Source organism: Anomaloglossus baeobatrachus, unplaced genomic scaffold (assembly GCF_048569485.1).
Source record: "Anomaloglossus baeobatrachus isolate aAnoBae1 unplaced genomic scaffold, aAnoBae1.hap1 Scaffold_5058, whole genome shotgun sequence".
In the NCBI taxonomy this organism is placed as follows: Eukaryota; Metazoa; Chordata; class Amphibia; order Anura; family Aromobatidae; genus Anomaloglossus; species Anomaloglossus baeobatrachus.
Window position 1 is genome coordinate 1 of NW_027444415.1, and position 20,830 is coordinate 20,830.

Here is a 20,830-nt window from a genome sequence, read left to right on the forward strand (position 1 = left end):
GAATGAAATATTAAAGTGCTTAGTGCAATATGCAATAATTTATATGGGGTTCCCACACCCAGTGAATTAAGGCACCAAAGAGTCACTACTACAGGGGCACTTTGCAGCTTGGGCTTTCAAACTTACTCAGCCTAATGGCGTCGATCCTGGGGGGGCCACGGTTTCCACCGGACGGTTATATGAGCAACTCAACATACTAACAAGCGCACCAAACCCAGTGTGCATAATGAATCAATCTACTAGGGCGGCCCAGGCCAAAGCCGCCTTTTTGAAAAATATTTCACTTGATCTTAAGCTGGTGTCACACATAACGACGACGACAACGACGTCGCTGCAACGTCACCATATTCTGTGACGTTGCAGCGACCTCAACAGCGACGTCGCTATGTGTGACACATAACAACGATCAGACCCCTGCTGCGAAATCGCTGCTCGCTCCTGAATGCTCCAGGTCATTTTTTGAACGCTGCTATCCCGCTGCGCCATGCTGATAAGCTGATAATCCTTTTGTTTGACACCGCAGCAGGGACGCTACGCTACGTCTGAAACCACACAACGACCGTCGACGTCGCTATGATCGCTACTCCGTCGCTGCTTTTTATAACATGTTTGACAGCTTACTAACGATCATCTATGGTCGCTGCTACGTCACAGAATATGGTGACATTGCAGCGACGTCGTTGTCGTCGTCGTTATGTGTGACCCCAGCTTTAGCCAAAGGGCCGAGAAGCGATGGTGCTTTCATCTGACAAATGCTGTGATTATCCGATCATTAGATAGTATATCACATCTAACGATCTGCACATCGCAGCTCTTGTCAGATGAAAGCACCGCACCGTAAAGCAGGCTGAGAGTGAAGTGTGACGTGGGCATGCATGCTCAGACTACTGTCTCTCACAGGGAGACCACCCCACCCCCACCAGTGACATGACCTGCTAAGTTTGTCCGGATATGGTCTCCATACCAGAAGGATCAAAGTTAAACCATGAACATAGGAATATCTGCACCGCTTATGGATCAGCTTTACAGGACCGAGTAAGTAGCAGAATTTTTATGAAAATGTTGGTTAGGAATAGTTAGGACAAATGAAAGGGGTCACAATAGTAGTGGAAAACACCTTGAAAATGTATTAAAGACTTATTACCAACACTTAAAGCTATTACCTAATCATAGGACTGGTGAAAGTTTTTGGATCAATAGGCGTTTGACCACTGGGGCCTTCACTGATCCAAAGACTGGAGCTCTGAAATGCCCTGTTGCAATGGAGCAGTGGTTGCATGGCTCTGCCGTTCCTGGGCCAGTGCATGTATCCTGCCTCCAGGGTTTAGGTTTCTGGGGAGGGGCCTGTTTGTTCTCGCCTCATTCCGGGGATCGCACCACCATATCTTAGTGCTGCTACCTCTGGGACGTCACCAGTAATATTTCCGGCTCTGCTGTGTGCACTGTTACTGTGAGAAGTTCTCTGTTTCTTGTCCTGCTACCTGGTAGTCTGTCCTGCCCTCTGTCCCTCTTGCCTTACCTGATCTCCTTTTCCCCAATCTGTCCTTACTTCCGTCTCTCCTGACCTCGGTCCCTCTAGCCCGAGCTGACCTCCACAGCTATCTGTACTCTGGACTCCGGTCCTGTTCTGTGTCCTCCACTCCCTCCCTGGTGCTTACTTGCTCTCCCGGTATCCGACCTCAGCTTGTTTTTTTGACTTTGGCTTGATTTCCCCTCAGTACAGACGTGACATCCCGGCATTGACCCTGACTGATCACTATCCCTGCTCTTGTGTTAGCGACCTCTAGTGGCCTTCTGTCTAACTGCACTGAGGAGTTCTTTTCCTACCTGAATCCCTGCTCCCCCTTGTGGTAGCTTGACACTTTCCATCTCTATGGAACTGCTAGAGAGCCAACTTCAAAACTTTAAGGAGTTCTTAAGACAATGATCAGAGCCTGTACGGCCATCGTTCCATCTTCACAGAGTATTTAAAAGCCTCTTCAGATCAATAGGGGTCACAGTAGTTGGACCAACACGGATTCGCAAGAAAGGTGATTGCTTTAGATTTACGTTCTAGCTTTTCTTCCGGTTTACCATACAGTACTTGAGGCAAGCCTTGTGTTGGTATTGGGCCAGATCTTCAATCTGGGCATATGGATGGGAGCACTGTGTAGTAACACTACGAGCATCCCAATTATAAATCTAAGGCGCGCTGACAGTCTGAGCTAATAAAAGATCGCTCCTTGTTGTTTGTGTCATATGTTAATCACAGAACGCGCTTCTCACAATACACTAGAAAGCTGTAAAAATGACTTGATGCAATGACGGCTTGTTAAAAACCAGAAAGATCACCCGTAATGTATTGCTACAATTGATTGATGCTGATTGCTATAGGTTCCAGTGCAATGCGGCCATTAGTGTTCTCGCCGTTTATGCAGTTTTCTTGCAGATGCAGTAAATGGAATCGAGAATTGAAGGCCATTTAACAGTTTACGGAAAAAAAAATAAGCAATCCTGTTGTTTGTTTGGTTTTTTTTTTACAGCACTTTAAGCAGTTTCTCACCAAGTTTTGTGACTCTTAAAAAAAAAGAAAAAAAAAAAAAATTAAAAAAATACATTTCGTAAAATGGAAAAATGGTTTTCTCTTTCTTCTGTCAGGATTTTTTCTACCATCTGATATTCTCTGTGGTTCTGTTCTCAGCTATAAAAACCTGTGATTGTGCAAGGGCCAGGGGTCCGCGTGCACGGAGAGGATGTGCTTGTAATTGGCACGCCGTATCACAGACTTGCCTTGCTTTCGGAATCAAGCAATTACAGAAGCATAAAAGGCCCTCTGACAGCAGGCTCAGGGACACTAGGTGAAGCGGTTTCACTGGAGCCTGCCACAGCTACACAGCTATATTGAAAGTCTTAGAGAGGATTTGTTCTCAGTCTCATCTGGAACAATAGAATGAGATGTTTGTGTTTCAAGATGCGAAACGAGCGTTATGCCGAGCTTACACTCTGTTTCTATAAAACCAATGCTCCCCGTCTAATTAAACTGCATATGAACTCTTTTTAAATGCTTTTCTCTGAAAGCAAAAACAAGATTTTGGATTATTTGCAGCTGATATGCAAAACATAGTTAAAGAGAACAAGCCACCAGGATTTTGCAATATGAACTAAAGGTAGTGCCATACAGGTGGTAAGATGCTGAATCCAGGGATACCTGTGGTAGGAAGATCTGTTGCTTGGTTGCAAAAATATGTTTAATCAAAGTTTGCACATTGATTGACAGGTACAACAGGGGCAGGTCTTTTGGGGCAGGTTCTCACTGTAAAGTCCTCCTCCATCTTCCTCTTTGTTGTGCCCCCTTTTCTTTATTTGAATCCCGCACCGTGCGGCCATTGCTGTTGTTGGCAGCATGTGCTCATTGACACAGTGATTCTGTCTTCATTAAGGGGAACCTGTCAAGTGCAATATGCACACAGAACCACGAGCAGTTCTGGGTCCATATTTCTAATCTCTGCATAACCGTCCCTGTATACATTAGCATAGATAAAGAGATCTATAGAAAAAAGTATTTCTAAAGATCCTTTATGATATGCTAATGAGCACAGGGACTAGTCACAAGGGCGTTAGTTCCTGCGCTCATTCCGCCCTCTTAGTGTGATAACGGGGCGTGCTAACATGCTATTCAATGCAGAGACAGCAGCGTCCACTGTCACTGCTGATCCAAAGTCCCAGAACTTATGGTCATGCACATTAGACCTCTATGAAGCCAGGATGCATACATCTGGCTTCATAGTGCGCATAACCAGAAGTGCCAGGATTTCAGATCAGCGGTGACAGCGGACACAGGTATGTGCGTCACCACTGCTGACATTGCATTGCATCCACACTAGTCATCATTGAGGTCCTGCGCAGGCGCACTTTGATCTGCCCTGAACGGGGCAGATCAAAGTATTGTAGTGCACCTGCGCAGGACCTCAATGCCGGGTAGTGTGGATGACGTAGGACGCGTCATGCACCCAGGCTTCTGAAGAAGGACGACAAACATTGCCGAAAGATGAGGCACCGCACCCAGAGCACAGAGACACCCATCTAACCAGTCTGCACGAAACCTACCGTTTAGGTGAGTATTATAAAGTGATTTTTATGTTCTACACAGCGGCCTGGGCTCTTATATACAGCATGTTAGAATTCTGTATATAAGAGCTCACTGGTGGTGGCTGCAGCTTATAGTCACCAAATCTGTTGACAAGTTCCCTTTAAGTTGTTGGGTGCAAGCCTCAAGACTAGTCACTAATAGTCTCTATAGGAAGTTAGTGATGAAATACTATGGTAAATGCAAAAATAATGTGGTACTCCAGACAAGATGTAGTTTATGGACTTCTTTTATCGGCCCATATGATGTGGCGGTGTTTCATCTCTATATACAGAGTCTTTTTGTAGCCTCTATATAAGAAATACTTAGTATAAAGAGCAAAAATGTCACCATATCATAAGTTTAAAACATCATCTTGTTTGTAGTTCTGCCCTCTTTTTCTATCTATTATCTATCTATCTATCTATCTATCTATCTATCTATCTATCTATCTATCCCTCTATCTATCTATCTATCTATCTATCCCACTATCTATCTATCTATCCCTCTATCTATCTATCTATCTATCCCTCTATCTATCTATCCCTCTATCTATCTATCTATCTATCCCTCTATCTATCTATATCTCTCTCTCTATCTATCTTTCTATCTATCTATCTATCTATCCCTCTATCTACCTATCTATCTTTCTATCTATCTATCCCTCTATCTATCTATCTATCTATCTATCTATCTATCTATCTATCCCTCTATCTATCTATCTATCCCTCTATCTATCTATCTATCTATCTATCCCTCTATCTATCTATCTATCTATCTATCCCTCTATCTATCTATCTATCTATCTATCCCTCTATCTACCTATCTATCCCTCTCTATCTATCTATCTATCTATCTATCCCTCTATCTATCTATCTATCCCTCTATCTATCTATCTATCCCTCTATCTATCTATCTATCTATCCCTCTATCTATCTATCTATCCCTCTATCTATCTATCCCTCTATCTATCTATCTATCCCTCTATCTATCTATCTATCCCTCTATCTATCTATCTATCCCTCTATCTATCTATCTATCCCTCTATCTATCTATCTATCTATCTATCTATCCCTCTATCTATCTATCCCTCTATCTATCTGTCTATCTATCTATCCCTCTATCTATCTATCCCTCTATCTATCTATCTATCTATCTATCCCTCTATCTATCTATCTATCCCTCTATCTATCTATCTATCTATCCCTCTATCTATCTATCTATCTATCCCTCTATCTATCCATCTATCTATCTTTCTATCTATCTATCTATCTATCTATCTATCTATCTATCCCTCTATCTATCTATCCCTCTATCTATCTATCTGTCTATCTATCCCTCTATCTGTCTATCTATCCCTCTATCTGTCTATCTATCCCTCTATCTATCTATCTATCCCTCTATCTATCTATCTATCTATCTATCTATATGTTTGTCTGTCTCTATCTGTATCTATTTATTTATTATTTATTTATGTATTTATCTACTGTATATGTATACAGTTATCATAGAAAATTAAGTACACCCCTTTTAAAATCTGCAGTTTTATGTATCAAGACATAAAAAAAAGATTCTGGTGTTTTTTAATGTTTTTTTTATGTAGTAATTTGATATAAATTGAACTCTAATATTTTCAGTTGCAGATATGAGTTACATTTTTAATTTAGTTTTTTTTTTTAGAAAAACTGCACATCAGGTAGAAATAACTCCGTCATCTCTAAAGACCAAAGAAGCCATACAGCTCCTATCACGAAAGGTGGGTTTACGCCATTGATCAGTGCTTTTTTAACTATTGCCGACTCTATGATGGAAAGAAGTTTGAGGATTTGACTATTCAGTCGCCAAACACTTTACATACTGTCGATGATAGGCGATCTGCTTGCTACAACGAGGAAATTGAGCCAGAATGAATGATCCAATCAGTCAAAGAGCAAGCGCCTTGTTTGTTGATCGGCTGATCGGTGGTCGTTTTTGAACTGGCCAATGTTCAGGAGCAATCTCATGTTAGGAAGCCTTTTAGCTGTTTTTTGTCAAAGTGTCTAAAGGCCCAGTCACGCACAATGACTTACCAGCGATCCCGAAAACGATGCGACCTGATAGGGATCGCAGGTAAGTCGCTGGGAGGTCGCAGGTGAGATGTCACACAGTCAGATCTTACCAGCAATGCAGGAACAATGAGCGACCTGTATAACAATCTCAGCAGTCACTGGGACTCTATCACACAGTGTCAAACACAGCGATGGGTCCTGCCCAGCAGGACATCACCTTTGAAGAAAATGGCCTGGACCATTCTGCAACGACTAGAGATCTCACAGCAGGGGCCTGATCGCTGGTAGATGTCACACATAACGAGATCGCTAACGGGATCGCTACTGCGTCATAGAAACCGTGACTCAGCTGTGATCTCGCTGGGCAGGACACATCGCTGTGTTTGACACTGTGTGACAGGGTCACAGTGACTGCTGAGATCGTTATACAGGTCGCAGTTGCGACCTGTATTGTTCCTGCATCGCTGGTAAGATCTGACTGTGTGACATCTCACCTGCGACCTCCCAGCGACTGACCTGCGATCCCTATCAGGTCGCATCGTTTTCGGGATCGCTGGTAAGTCGTTGTGTGTGACTGGGCCTTAAGGTGAGGCAAGAAAAAATAATTCCATACTCTCCTCCAAGACTGCACTTATCAAACCTACTCGCTACTTCTCCATTCTCATGCATTCTTTGCAGCTATTCAGTGGGAAATATATGTTATAAACTTGTAGTTGCCTGGTAAAATCTTTGGAGTGTTAATCTAAAAGTGGGCAATCTCTTCTAAAGGCCCCTTTACACACTGAGACTTTCTAGCGATCCCACCAGCGATCCCAACTTGGCCGGGATCGCTACAAAGTCTCTGGTGAGTCGCTGGTGAGCTGTCAAACAGGCAGACCTGGCCAACGACGCAACAGCGATACGGACCTGCAGAACGACCTAGCTAGTCATTGGAGACGTTGTAAAGCAGCTTTTTGAAAGGGAAGTCGCTAACGAAGTCACTGTAAAGTCCCCTTTACACACTGAGACTTTCTAGCGATCATGCTGCACAGCGGGAAACAAAGGACCAAAGAATGGTCCTGAACGATTTGTAGCGATCAGCAACTTCACAGCAGGGGCCAGGTCGCTGATGTGTTTGACACACTGCAATGTCGCTGAGGAGGTCGCTATTACGTCACAAAACCGGTGACGTTACAGCGATGTCGTTTGCGATGTTGCAGTGTGTAAAGCCACCTTTAGTAGGAGGGTGTATTGAGTACTGGTTGTGATTAGTGATAAGCGAGCACTACCATGCTCCAGTGCATTACTTGTAATGAGCAGTTGGGTGCTCACATGGGCGCGACCCAAGTACAGGGCATACTGTAAGTCAATGGGCAACTCAAGCATTTTTCTGGGAAATCTTCTGGGAAATGCTCATTACGAGTACTGAGCACCCGAGCATGGTAGTGCCCATGTAGTGCCCCTGAATACATCAGGGTGCTACAGGGAACTGCATCCTTCTCCCAGGGTGCAGGACCTACCCCCCATGGTTTCAAGTTCCCAGAAACCAGTGTCACCTCCATCAGCACCACAAATCCCAACTAACACCTTACATCATGACCTATCAGACACACCAGTGGGTTGGTCTAGCTAGAACAGGGCCAGTCACCTAGGAGTCAGGCAGGCTGGTAGGAGGGACGAAGTGAGTCTAGTGAGAGCCTTCAAAGTGAGAGGAACTGGAGTGTTAGTTCCCGGGGAGCTAAAAGGACCGAGGTTGGGTCGCAGACAGTGGTCCGGGACCAGCGGAGTTGGGGACCGATAGCAGTGACATTGGAAAAGGGTGTGACGGACATAGTCTTGGAGGACTGTCGGCACCAGAAAGCCCAAAAGAACTGAACGGTACCGAGCACGACGGGATACAGGACCCTAGGTCAGGAGCCGATTCAATGTCCTGACAATTAACCTGCAGAGGAAGGGTACCTTCAGGGACCTTCCCAGAGAGGTCAGAGACTGAGGGCATCAGCACACCGCGGGGGACAGGGTTTTCCAGAGAAAGCAACCAACTAAAGTCCCAAGTGCCAGCCCTTGGGAGCAAGTCTTCACTTAAAAACTGAAGAACGGGACCTTACAGCTTCAAGCTATAGGGACCCACATGAACACGAAACTGTGCACAGAGGCAGGCTCCGGATTACTATGTGACACCGGTGGGACCATGTACTTGGACGGGCTTCCCAAAGTGGTGGTGGCACACACTGAATTTGGTTTACCTACAGCGTGTGTGTTTCCTTTATAAACCTCATCCAGCACCATGACTACCCACAGTGAGTACCCTGGTCCCCTGCACCCTGCTCTCCCAAACACTACCAATACACCTGAGCCCGGGGCCTCCCTACCTGTGGAGGGACTAACATCAGGCTGCTGAACTCCATTTGCCCCGGTACTCTTTACAGCAGTGGCAGTACTCCCATTACTGCAACCCACAGGTGGCGTCACGAACGTCTCCCCTGTAAATATCCCCTTTTACGGATCAAAGTGTCTGCCAAGCCGGGTCCGCATCCCTCAAGCCACAACGATCCCGGATCCGAGCAACCCTACTAACACCGGGGTGATACACCCGCTCATCACTAGTTATGAGTACCGAGCACCCAAGTATGGTAGTGCCCGCTCATCACTAGTTACAAGTACTGAACATGGTAGTGCGCGCTCATCACTAGTTACGAGTTCTGAAAATGCTAGTGCCTGCTCATCATTAGTTATGAGTACTGAGCACCTGAGCATGGTAGTGCTCGCTCATCATTGTGATCCTACTGTAGAAACCCTTCAGCTATTAACAGGTAGAAATAAACATTAATTTACAAACACATGCAAACTGTAAGTTACTATTAAGATCGAGAACTTTGTAACTAAATAGCTAAAGAAATAAATAGTTAGAAAAAAAATCTATATACATATGTATTTTTGTCTATCTCATCCAACAAACTTTTTACATCATTCTTGACAGCTTTTTCCACTGGTCTTATCGATAAATGCAGTTCACTTCCTTCCAATAGTTTGCTTCTTGTCTCTCATCAGAAGTTTCTGCTGGAAATGAAACTCAACAAGTAAGTCAAGACCATGACACAAGGACCGATGTACCCAACGCAGGAGCCAATGTACCCAACGCAGGAGCCAATGTACCCAACGCAGGAGCCAATGTACCCAACGCAGGAGCCAATGTACCCAACGCAGGAGCCAATGTACCCAATACAGGAGCTGATGTAAATGACACAGGAGCCAATCTGCATAATATAGGACATGACCTACAAAATAAAGATGCTGAGCTTGTCTGTGCTGACAGCCAGCCTCCTCAGTACACATATCTCCAACCATTGGAACCACAGCGTGAAAATATGCATCAATGGGGTGTTCAGCAACCAGCACTCGCCACTGAATTATCCTCTGGCTATAACACCTATGATGGTTCACAAGAAAAAGGTAAATGAATTAGGTTTTAATATTACCATCCTAAAGTAAACCTTTCATCTTGAGGAATGCCATTTACCAGCAGATATAGTGGTAATCTGTTGGTAAATACCTGTGTAGCCGGCTTACTGGAGCACTGGATACAGGGAGAAGTTATATCTTCTTGCATTTGCTTCCTTTAAACTGAGAGTGATTACAGTGTGCTCACTGTGTAATGATCAGTGACCGTAACAGCTACCTCATTGCCCTGATGACAGGAAGTGAGCAGCTGCAGGGAAGATAAAACGTCACTTTCTCCCTACAGCCGCTGCTACAGTAAGTTGACTACACAGGGTTGAAATGCTTTTTACCTTTATATCTCCCGCATATCTGCAGGTAGATAACGTTTCTCGAGATGACAGGTTCCCTATAACATAAATCCTTGATTCGTCCTTATTGGAATTGTAATGTGTAGTTTATCACAAGATTTTTGAGAGTGCCGTGAAACTTTATTCTATGCACAGGGAAGAAGACTTTGTGCACACCCTGCGTTTCTGCGCCTTTTCTGGTCTCAAAACTGCATGAATTTCTTTCGCCAGCAAAGTCTATGAGATTTCATTTTTGCTGTCCGCACGTTGCAGTTCTTTTTGGCTGCATCTTTGTGGTGACCACTGCAGCATGTCAATTCTTTATGCATTTTTTTGCCAGCGGTTTTTGTGCTCTTCCAGTGAATAGATTTGACTTAAGAAACAAAGAAACACATTGGACAAAAATGCGGTGAAAAACGCATCAAAATGCATGCGTTTTTTTGTATATGTTTTTGCCAAAACGCTGCATCTTTGTGGTCACCACAAAGATGCATCGTGCGCACATAGCCTTAGGTGCCTAGCCACGATCAGTTTTTGCTGCAATGCTTCAGCTGCATCCAAAATGCTGTGTTGTACAGTACAAGTGACACACCAAGCTCCAGGGCCGGGGGTACTCGTTACCGGGCCGGACTAGTCCGGTGAAGTCGCGGCGGCGTGACCCGGTTCCGTGATCTTGGCAGTGTCTCTCAGCAACAAAGGGATGATGATTGTGATGATGGGAGCTGTAGTTAAAGGTACAAGTTCATGACGCCACCTGTGGTGGTTTCATCGGGGCAGATGTTGATGGCGCAGCTGAGGTGATATTGCTCCCCACAGGTAGAGGCCTGGGGATCATGAGAGGGCGCGGGAAGGACGTAGACGACACTGGGGGTTGCAGTCAAAGTCTTTACTCATGGTACTAGTTCCACAGGTGTACAGTAAGCTGGAAATCACGCGCGGTATGCTAGGATCCACCGTGTTGGGCTCCCGCCGATCCTGAGTAGCTCAGAGGTCAATACAGGTGCACCCCCTCAGATGTGCCTTTCCTGGTCGTCTCTACTGCGCTGACTCTCGCCCTCCTGTCCCGCGCCTCCACACACAGTGCCCTGAGCCAGGGGTCGCGGACGTTCAACGGGTTTTCTTCCTGCTTGGCCCCCTTATCCTCTGTGGCCCCTTTCCAGCAGATTCGTGTGCTGATTTTCGGCTCTGGATGCTTGTAGCCACCCAGGCACCTGGTGTTACTAAAGAGTATGTTAGTTTTCTTATAGTCTATGGACCGGGTCCCCGTTTTGCGGCCAGATCCTTCCACCCAGTGTGCAGTGGAGCAAGCCAACAGGTGCTTCCTGCACTCCCATGTCTCTAAGATCCCTACTTCGGAGTCACCCAGGTCGAGCAGGACCCCTGGGTCTCAACTCTCCGGTTGCCTCCTCGCCACACCACTCACTGACACTGTCAACTGTCAACTTAGCTCAGCCCACTCCCCTCAGACGCCTCACCCACTAAGCTCCACCCCCAGATTGGCTTCGGGAACGGTGCTAGCCACTATACAAGTACAGCTGCACTAGGCCCTAACCACAGTTGCGTAGTGTGAACCGGAGGACAAACCCTTCCTTACCCTGGGACGCACCCCTGGATGAGGTGCAGTACCTCTGTGGCGATGGAAGCCTTGGGGGCGCTACATAAGCATAGTGGACGGGATTTCTAGAAATCCCATACCCACTATGCTTGTTTTTTCCGCAGCAAACACTGACCTATGGTGCGTCTTTCCAGACCACAGCATGTCAATTGTTTGCTGCGGATTCACATGCGTCCTCCATAGGGAGAACACAAGCGAGAGACCGCAGTGCCCTGAACCCTGAATGTGGGTACAAGTAGCTGCGGTCTCCTTCGTTCACCTGCGGAGGAGACGTGCGACCCCGCAGGTCAAGACACCTGATCGTGGGCACATACCCTGAATGACATATCGAACAGCATCTCGATTCTAACACTGAGTGCGTAGCATTGAGATTTATGTATCACTAGAGATGAGCAAACCCGAAGTCCGGTGTTCAAACTTTTCCAAGAACACAAAGTTCGGGTGCTTTATGAATGCAAGCCACTCTTGTGAGCATCACTGTGCTCAGGTTCATATGGTGCACAGCCCAGTGCGAGCCACTTGCAGTGTTTCAACGGCTCACACTGGAAGTAACAACAGCGTGATCGGATTTAGTGTGTACATCCCCCAAAAAATGAAAAAACGCTGCCTACTCTCCCCTAGAAGTGATCTGTTTATGGCTGGCTGCATGTGGGTGATGACAGTGACTTCAATTGAAGTTCAGGTCAGTTCCGGGTCCAAAACCAAACTTTAAGAAAGTTTAGCTGGACCAATGTGATGCACCTGGACTATTCAAGTCATCACAGGGCACTGCACAAACTGCCTTTCCCGAGCAGTATTCAACCCCCCATGGTTCTGGGTCTCTATCCTACAGTGCTGCCTCTACCAGCATTCACAAATCCTAGATATACCTTGCACCACACCTGTCAGGCACACCAGTGGGCTGCTTAAGCAGGAATAGGGCTGCCCACCTAGGGGTCAGGCAGGGAGGTGCGAGGTGTCAAGTGAGTTGATTGGTAGCCCTCGCCCTCGAGCTGTGAGGAGCTCTGAGGAAGCTGGGAGTTGGAGCTCTCAGGGGAGAAGTAAACTAGGTCGCAGACGGTGGTCTTGACCTAGAGGAGACGAACCCCCGGTCGCAGGGGATTGAGGCTAGGTGCCTGGAACAAGTCAAGGAGGACGGCCAGTAGCCTGGTCCTATCACCGGTCCGGGACCGAAGGCACGACGGGGTACACGGACCCTAGGTCGGGGAGAAGCTTCAGGCGACCCGGCAATTAACTTGCGGAGGACGGGGCCTTTATGGACTGTTCCCACCAGCTCAGAGATCGGGGGCACTAGCGCAATGAGGAAGATAGGGCTTTCCTAGCAAGCAGCCCACTGAAATCCCAAGCGTAAGCTCCTGAGAGCAGGTTCCTCCACTTTGAGACAGTGGGGAGCGGGGCCAGGACAGCTTCAAGCTACTGGGCCACAATGGACAATCTAAAACATAGTGCCAGGAGGCAGGTTACAGACCACCAGCAGCACTGTAGGGGACGGGACCCGGACGAGCTCCCCTCGAGAGGCAACGGTGTTCAGAGACTTGGTTTACCCTGTTGTCAGCGTCTGCTTCATTGCTGAGTGAGTACCCGACTGACCCCTGCACTGCATCCCCGCATCACCCACCAGAATCCCAGGGCCTACCCCTACCCCTACCCGTGAGTACTCCCACCGGCAGCGGCGGTACTCCCAATTACCGTACACCACGGGTGGCGTCACAAACTATTCCAAATCCCGTGTAAATACTCTCTTTCCATTTGAGTGTGGCCCCTAAGCCCCCGGATCCGGAGACCCTCGATCCACGAACGATCACCACCCCCGGATCCGAGCGGTTCGATCCGCTGCAGGGGCGGCACACCAGCAGAATCCGAACTTCCGCTCATCTCTATATATCGCACAGCATTGATCTACCATGCTACTTTACTGGATAGATTTACTATCAAGATATTGGAAATCTACTTGACAACCCAAGTGGGGGTTGAAGTTTCGGCCACACTGGTTGTCAGCTACCTTTTCCAGAAACAGATGTATCTTACAGATAACTGAACAGGCATTTTCAGTTTTCGATAGAAGCCATCATTGTATAACGTTTTGCATAATGTTATTTACTCCATAAATATGCGTTTTATCTCCGCCTGATGTGAAAATCATGTTATTTGCATGCTATTGCCTGGTACTGTGATGCAGAAGTGTTTTATCTTGTCGGTGCTCGACCATAGAGCCGCACTGAAGAGCTGTTTTCGGCTGTGTTGAATAGGACTAGACAGATGCATCGGTATTGATATGCATTTCTTATCTCTGAACTCATTTCCGTCAGTCACTTTTATTGCTCCGGATAACAATAGGTGGTTGCCACTAATAAGCCAATAACTTGACCCATTAAATGAATAGAGTAGAAAATACCAGCAGGTGAGAATGTAGTGTTTCTCAATTGGTAGGAGTTAAACTTGCCTCCTATGGAGACTAAATGGACCTGCGTATATAGGGAAATACAGGAATGTCTCTTATGACATAGCTAAAAACATTTCTCTACCTCCTTAGAAGACATTAGAAACAGTGGTTGTCCTTTCCCGCCCTGCCATGCATTTATTTACTCTCGAAATATCCTTGTAAGACACATCATTGAAGTACACGGAAGGGTCGGACGCTGCCATCAGAAGACAGGCAACAACATCTTCATTGTATAATATATCAATAGTAATTGAAATGCGATGGTTATTCGGGATGATCGAATACTTTGATTATTCGGCTTCGCGAATATTTTCCGAATACCTCGCCGCTATTCGACTATTCGCGAATATTCAATGCGAAATGTAAGTCTATGGGAAACCCAAATATCAACTATTCGGGCTTCCCATAGACTTACTTTGCGCTCGAATAGCGGCGATGTATTTGGAAAATATCCACGAAGCCAAATAATCGAAGTATTCGATCATCCCTAATGGTTATCCAGAAAACAATCAAGCCCGAAATACAACAAGAGTAACTATTGATCCCTGATCTAGGGTATAGCTTTAAATTGTATATCCTCAGACAGTGACGTTTGCTGTTATTTCCATAGTAGTGACTTTAGAAGTATTAATAAATGCCCAGAGCACTGGTGCTCCTACCCCTAGGCACTTTGTGCGGCTTAAAGGGAACCTGTCACCAGATTTGGGCCCTATAAGCTGCGGCCACCACTTGTGAGCTCTTATATACAGGATTCTAACATAAGGGTGCTTTACACGCTGCGACATCGCTAACGATATATCATCGGGGTCACGTCGTTAGTGACGCACATCCGGCGCTGTTAGCGACATCGCAGCGTGTGACACCAAGGAAAGACGATCAACGATTGCAAATACGTCAAAAATCGTTGATCGTTGACACGTCACTCCTTTTCATAATATCGTTGGTGGTGCATGCCTCTGGTTGTTCGTTGTTCCTGCGGCGTCACACATCCGCCCCTCCTCTGCTATTGGGCGGCCACTTAGTGACTATGATGCCGAACGCACCTCCCCCTTGAAGAAGGGATTGTTCGGCGGTCACAGCGACGTCGCTGAAAAGGTATGTGCGTGTGAAGCTGCCGTAGTGATCATGTTCACTACGGCAGCGAGAACCAAATGTCGCACGACCGACGGGGCAGGTGCTATCACTCATGACATTGCTAGCTATTGCTAGAGATGTCGCAGCGTGTAAAGCACCCTTTACAGTATATAAGAGCCTAGGCTGCTGTGTAGAACGTAAAAATAATTTTATAATACTCACCTAAGGGGCGGTGCGGTGCAGACTGGTTGAATGGGTGTCTCCGTTCTCTGGTACCGGCGCCTCCTCTTTCGGCCATCTTAGTCCTCCTTCTTCTGAAGCCTGGGTGCATGACACGTCCTACATCATCCACACTCGCCGGCATTGAGGTCCTGGTGCGCAGGCGTACTACAATACTTTGATCTGGCCTGCTTGTCATCAACGTGTCTTAGTTACATCGTTACTTAGGTTGAAAAAAGACCTAGGTCCATCTAGTTCCCCCTTCCTCCACCAGTTCTACATTTGGTCACTATGTCATTTATAACCAACTGTTATGCATGTCATCCGTGAGTCATTAGCGTGTCATCCGTGTGTCACCCACATGTCATCCGTGTGTCATCTGTGTCATCCATAAGTCATCTACGTGTCATCTGCATGTCATCCTTGAGTCATGCGTGTGTCATCCATATGTCATCCGCGTGTCATTTGTCTGTAATGCATGTGTCATCCACATGTCATCCGCGAGTCATCCATTTTTTCTGGTATGGATCTAGAAAATGAACTTACAAAGCTTCTCCTATACTTTCAATGTTAAACACATACAGCATACAGATGGCACATGGATGCCATCCTTGTGCTGTTTCCACAGACCCATTGACTTGTATTGACCCTTGTCATCTGTGCTGTCAGAAAAAACAGACATGTCTTCATGTGGTTCTCATGGACACACGGTCCGTGTGAAAACAAGGACGTGAGCAGCTCCATAGGTTAATATGGGTACTTGTGGTATCCATGAAAACAATGGATGCCACATGTACCCGAAACACGGGCGTGTGAAGGGGGCCTTAGTTGTGCTGCTTGAACAAGCACTGCTCATTACAAGTGTCAAATGAAATAACAATAAAGGCTGAGATGAAAAGAAAATGGAAGAATACAAGTGATAATGTACCATAGGAAACAAGGGGAATAGTGGAATACAAGAATCAGTATACCAGATAAGGATGGGATGAAGAGAAAAAAGAAAAAAAAAGCACTAATGGGCAATAAGAATAAAAGAGGCAAATGAAAACTGTGGACAGTGAGGGTCCTTATGTTTTATATATTTTACTACTTTGACCCAGTAATTATATTTTTTTCAGAGAACTATTTTTCCCACCACGTTCAGAGCCTTATTTTTGTTTTTTATTTTAGAGCTTATTTTGCAGGATGAGTTACATTTTCATTCGTGCTTTTTTGTTTTAGAGAGGAGTTTAATGGGCAAAACAGCAATTTTACCATTGTTTTTCCATTTTTTTGTTGTGGTTAACCCTGGGGTATATGCAACATTTTATCTTTATTACATGTGTTAGGGTATGTGCACACGATCAGGATCCTCTATGTCCTGGACGCGACGGGTCTTGACCTGCGGGGCTCAGAGCCTCCGCCGCGGGAGACTGCAGCTGCTCATGCCCACGATCTGGGCTTCGGCAGTTGCGGTCTCTCGTTGTGTTCTCCCTCCGGTCTCCGCATCAAAGAATTAACAAGTTTGTGGCCAGGAAAGCCGCCCCGCAGGTCAGTTTACACTGCGGGAAAAACAAGCACAGTGTGCGTGGGATTTCTAGAAATCTCATCCATGCTTGTACTGTACATCGCAATGTTTTGGACGCAGCTGAAACATGCTGCATCCAAAACGCTGCAAACCCTGATCATGGGCACACAACCTTCCATTTTTTAATTTTACTCTTGAATTTAGTAATTGGATAAAAACTTTTTTGATTTTAGAGTTAGGTTCTATCTGGCCCATTGCAACAAGCAGTCCCCTGGGGTAGATGACATGGGCACTGTTCCTGAGCCCATAACATCCCTGAGATGTAAACGTTGTGGTGGGTAAAGACCATAGCCTACAATTCCATTGTGGTGTGGAAAAGGGTTAAGACAAAACAGGTATTCATATCTTTAAGTTTGGGCTTGCCATTTGGCTTCCAAGCTTTTAATGGGCATTTTGGATTGAGCGCCTTTTTAAGGGGACGGAAATGATGGAGAACTACGGGAGTAACGTACAGGATTGATGAAGATATCAATCAGGTGAAAGGATAAGGTGCATCCTGTTAATGATGCCAAAAGCTGACCCGCCCCACGGCCGTGGGGTACTCGGATCCGGGCGTTGGTTAATGGGATTATGTCACGGGGCCTGTAGGATCTGTACACCAGGTGAGTTGTGAGGCCTCCCTGCTGCGTTGTGTCTCTCCTTGGTCCTAGGATGCCTAGAGCTATACCATTTCACTGTGTTGAGTGCCTTTGCTGGCTGCCGGCAGTGTTCCTCTGGCTGGTCTCCCCGAGATCAGTGATTGTTTTGTCTTGCTAGAGCTACACCTTGACTCTCTTCCTCTCTTCACCTGTATGGCAGGCGGCGGGAGCTTCTCTAAGGGGCACTACTGTACTCACTGCGGTCCCTAAGCTCTGTGAAGCGGCTTTTCCTTCAGGTGCTGCTGCGGCCAGGAGATCTGTAGTCTCCCTGACCTCCGGTCTTTATTGCTGGGCAGATTAGATCCCTCACAATCTCGGACGCCGGTGTCCGGTAATCAGCGCTGTTCCTCGGGGATCAACAGTGTCTGGCTCCACCTCCCCAGTCACTCCTCTCTTGCCTCACTCCTGGATCCCTCAGTCTGTCTCACAGCTGCTCTTACGGGCTCAGCACAACCTTCTCCATCTTGATGTCATCACAGTCCTTGCTCCAGCTCAACTGTCAACTGTCACTCTCTGACTCCGCCTCCAGACCTGGATTTAAAGGGGACTTTACCTGAGCTCGGCTTGTAGGGCTCCCCCTCCAGGTTTGGAGTGGAAGGTGTTGTTTGTCTTGCTAGAGCTACACCTTGACCCTCTCTTCCTCTCTTCACCTGTATGGCAGGCGGTGGGAGCTTCTCTAAGGGGCACTACTGTACTCACTGCGGTCCCTAAGCTCTGTGAAGCGGCTTTGCCTTCAGGTGCTGCTGCGGCCAGGAGATCTGTAGTCTCCCTGGCCTCCGGTCTTTATTGCTGGGCAGATTAGATCCCTCACAATCTCGGACGTTGTTTGTGGGATTACCTGATGTGGATATCCTTCCCTGCCCCAGGTACAGATATATTTGTTGCAACCATACCCTGGGGTGCCACATTCACTTACTCAATTGGACCGCCCATTCATTATGTAGAGGGTGCTTCCAACTGACCCCAATGGATGATTTCTAGATTCTTTTTAAATGCAGGTTAATATTTTCTGCCAGAATTAGTTTAATTATTTCCAGACTGATGTGTTGACAATTTTTTTTTTTCTCGAAAGAATGGAAGGCTTTGTTGGCACTACCTCTGAGAACCTTGGATGTTTGACACATTCCATTGTTTACTTTTAATAAAAATGACGAATTTTCTAAAAATGAAAACGAAAATATTAGAAATTAGAATGTACTCAATTGTCGTTCATAGCTTTATGTATTTATATTGCATTTTAACTGGTTTCTCTCCTCCCCACCTGCATATAGAAAGCTTGGATGAGATCGCTGATTCCCCTTCTCCGAGCAGCAGTTTCAGTAACAATGCTCTAATGATGAAGGTAAGCCAATTAACGGGAGTTCATTTCATCTCTACACTCTCTTGGAGTTGGAAAAGACCTTGTATGTCTAGTGTGTATTTCTTGATTAAGAGCTGAATTAATCAGCTTGGATGGACTTAAAGCAATGTTCAGAGGAACTTTAATGAAGAAAAGGGCTAATGGGAGATGCCTTTGGGGTATGTACCAGTAATGGAACACAGGTCTCTAACACTGGCTTGTAAATAGAAATGTTGCCAAGAATATTCTATGAAATATATTCCTACACAAAGTCAACTGTCTTGAGTATTTTGGGAAAAAAAACCATTAGTGAATAGAAATTTTGTTCTAGACAAAGTAGCAATACCAATGAGGAACCCTACCACTCGAGATACACCGGACCTCATTTATACAAACTGTCACGGACTGGTTTCTTGCATAAATATGAAGTGGGGAAAAGGATAAGCATGTCGTGTTTGCATATTTTGGTTAATTTTCTGGGTTTGTGGTCGAATGATTCCTTAGCGCACGAGATTTACAAGGGCATTATCTGCTTGCCTGCTGTCAGATTGTTTAGAGTCAGGTCACCATTCGTAGGCTAAAAGGATGTAGCCGAGTGATCAGCGGATTGGACCAGCAAGTCCAGATCCAGTCAAACAGTTAAAGTTGCCATCAGCTGCTCGTTCAATCCACAGTGAAAATTAGGTGATAAATGTATTATTACATGTCATATATGACTAGTGATGAGCGGGCACTACCATGCTCGGGTGCTCAGTACTCGTAACTAGTGATGAGCGGGCACTACCATGCTCAGGTGCTCAGTACTCGTAACTAGTGATGAGCGGGCACTACCATGCTCAGGTGCTCAGTACTCGTAACTAGTGATGAGCGGGCACTACCATGCTCGGGTGCTCGGTACTCGTAACTAGTGATGAGCGGACACTACCATGCTCGGGTGCTCAGTACTCGTAACTAGTGATGAGCGGGCACTACCATGCTCAGGTGCTCAGTACTAGTAACTAGTGATGAGTGAGCACTACCATGCTCGGGTGCTCAGTACTCGTAACTAGTGATGAGCGGGCACTACCATGCTCGGGAGCTCGGTACTCGTAACTAGTGATGAGCGGACACTACCATGCTCGGGTGCTCAGTACTCGTAACTAGTGATGAGCGGGCACTACCATGCTCAGGTGCTCGGTACTCGTAACTAGTGATGAGCGGACACTACCATGCTCGGGTGCTCTATACTCGTAACTAGTGATGAGCGAGCACTACCATGCTCAGGTGATCTATACTTGTAACGAGCAGTTGGATTCTCGGATGGGCACAACTCAATTAGCCTGGCATAATGGAAGTGATTGAGAGACTTGGGCATTTTTCTGGAAGATTTCTAAGAAAAATGCTTGAGTTCCCCATTGACTTCCATTATGTTTGGGTACTTGCATTGCGCCCACCTGAGCATCCAACTGCTTGTTACAAGTACCTCTGCTCAGCAGTAGAGCAACCTGCAGTCAGTACAGGGGGCGGTTACAGCCGCCATTCTCCATACACAGAACAGTGACTGAACCCGTGTCCGTGCCGCCCCTGTGACTGAAACCCAAATGCACAGTGGCTCAGTGGTTAGCACTGCAGTCTTGCAGCACTTGTGTTCTGTGTTCAAATCCCACCAAGGACGAGATCTGCAAAGAGTCTGTATCTTTTCCCAATGTTTGTGTGGATTTCCTCCGGGTTCTCCGGTTTCCTCCCACACTCCAAAGACATACTGATAGGGAATTTAGATTGTGAGCCCCAATGGGGACAGCGTTGCCAATGTATGTAAAGGGCTGGGGAATTAATAGCACTGTATAAATGAATAAATATCATTATATTATTAAATGATGCCTGGAGGATTAAAGTTCTTTTCCTCCATGCAGTGGGGTTCAATGTGAAGGTGCCGGTCAGATTTAGAATGCTATTACCCTGCAGATTAACCCCATATCTGCATGATATTAGTGTTTTTAAATGTGACAGTTTCCCTTTGAATTTGAGCACTAAAA

At 46.2% G+C, this 20,830-nt stretch overlaps 1 protein-coding gene across 1 annotated transcript; it reads left to right on the top strand.

The window, feature by feature from the left end:
• Positions 1-951: 951 nt before the first annotated feature.
• LOC142282322 (uncharacterized) lies at positions 952-18,818 on the top strand (the record flags this gene model as incomplete). Its single annotated transcript, XM_075332966.1, has 4 exons — positions 952-1,035; positions 5,786-5,861; positions 9,184-9,585; positions 18,748-18,818. Coding segments are annotated over exons 1-4 (633 nt in total), but the record flags the coding sequence as incomplete, so codon positions are not given.
• Positions 18,819-20,830: the final 2,012 nt, after the last annotated feature.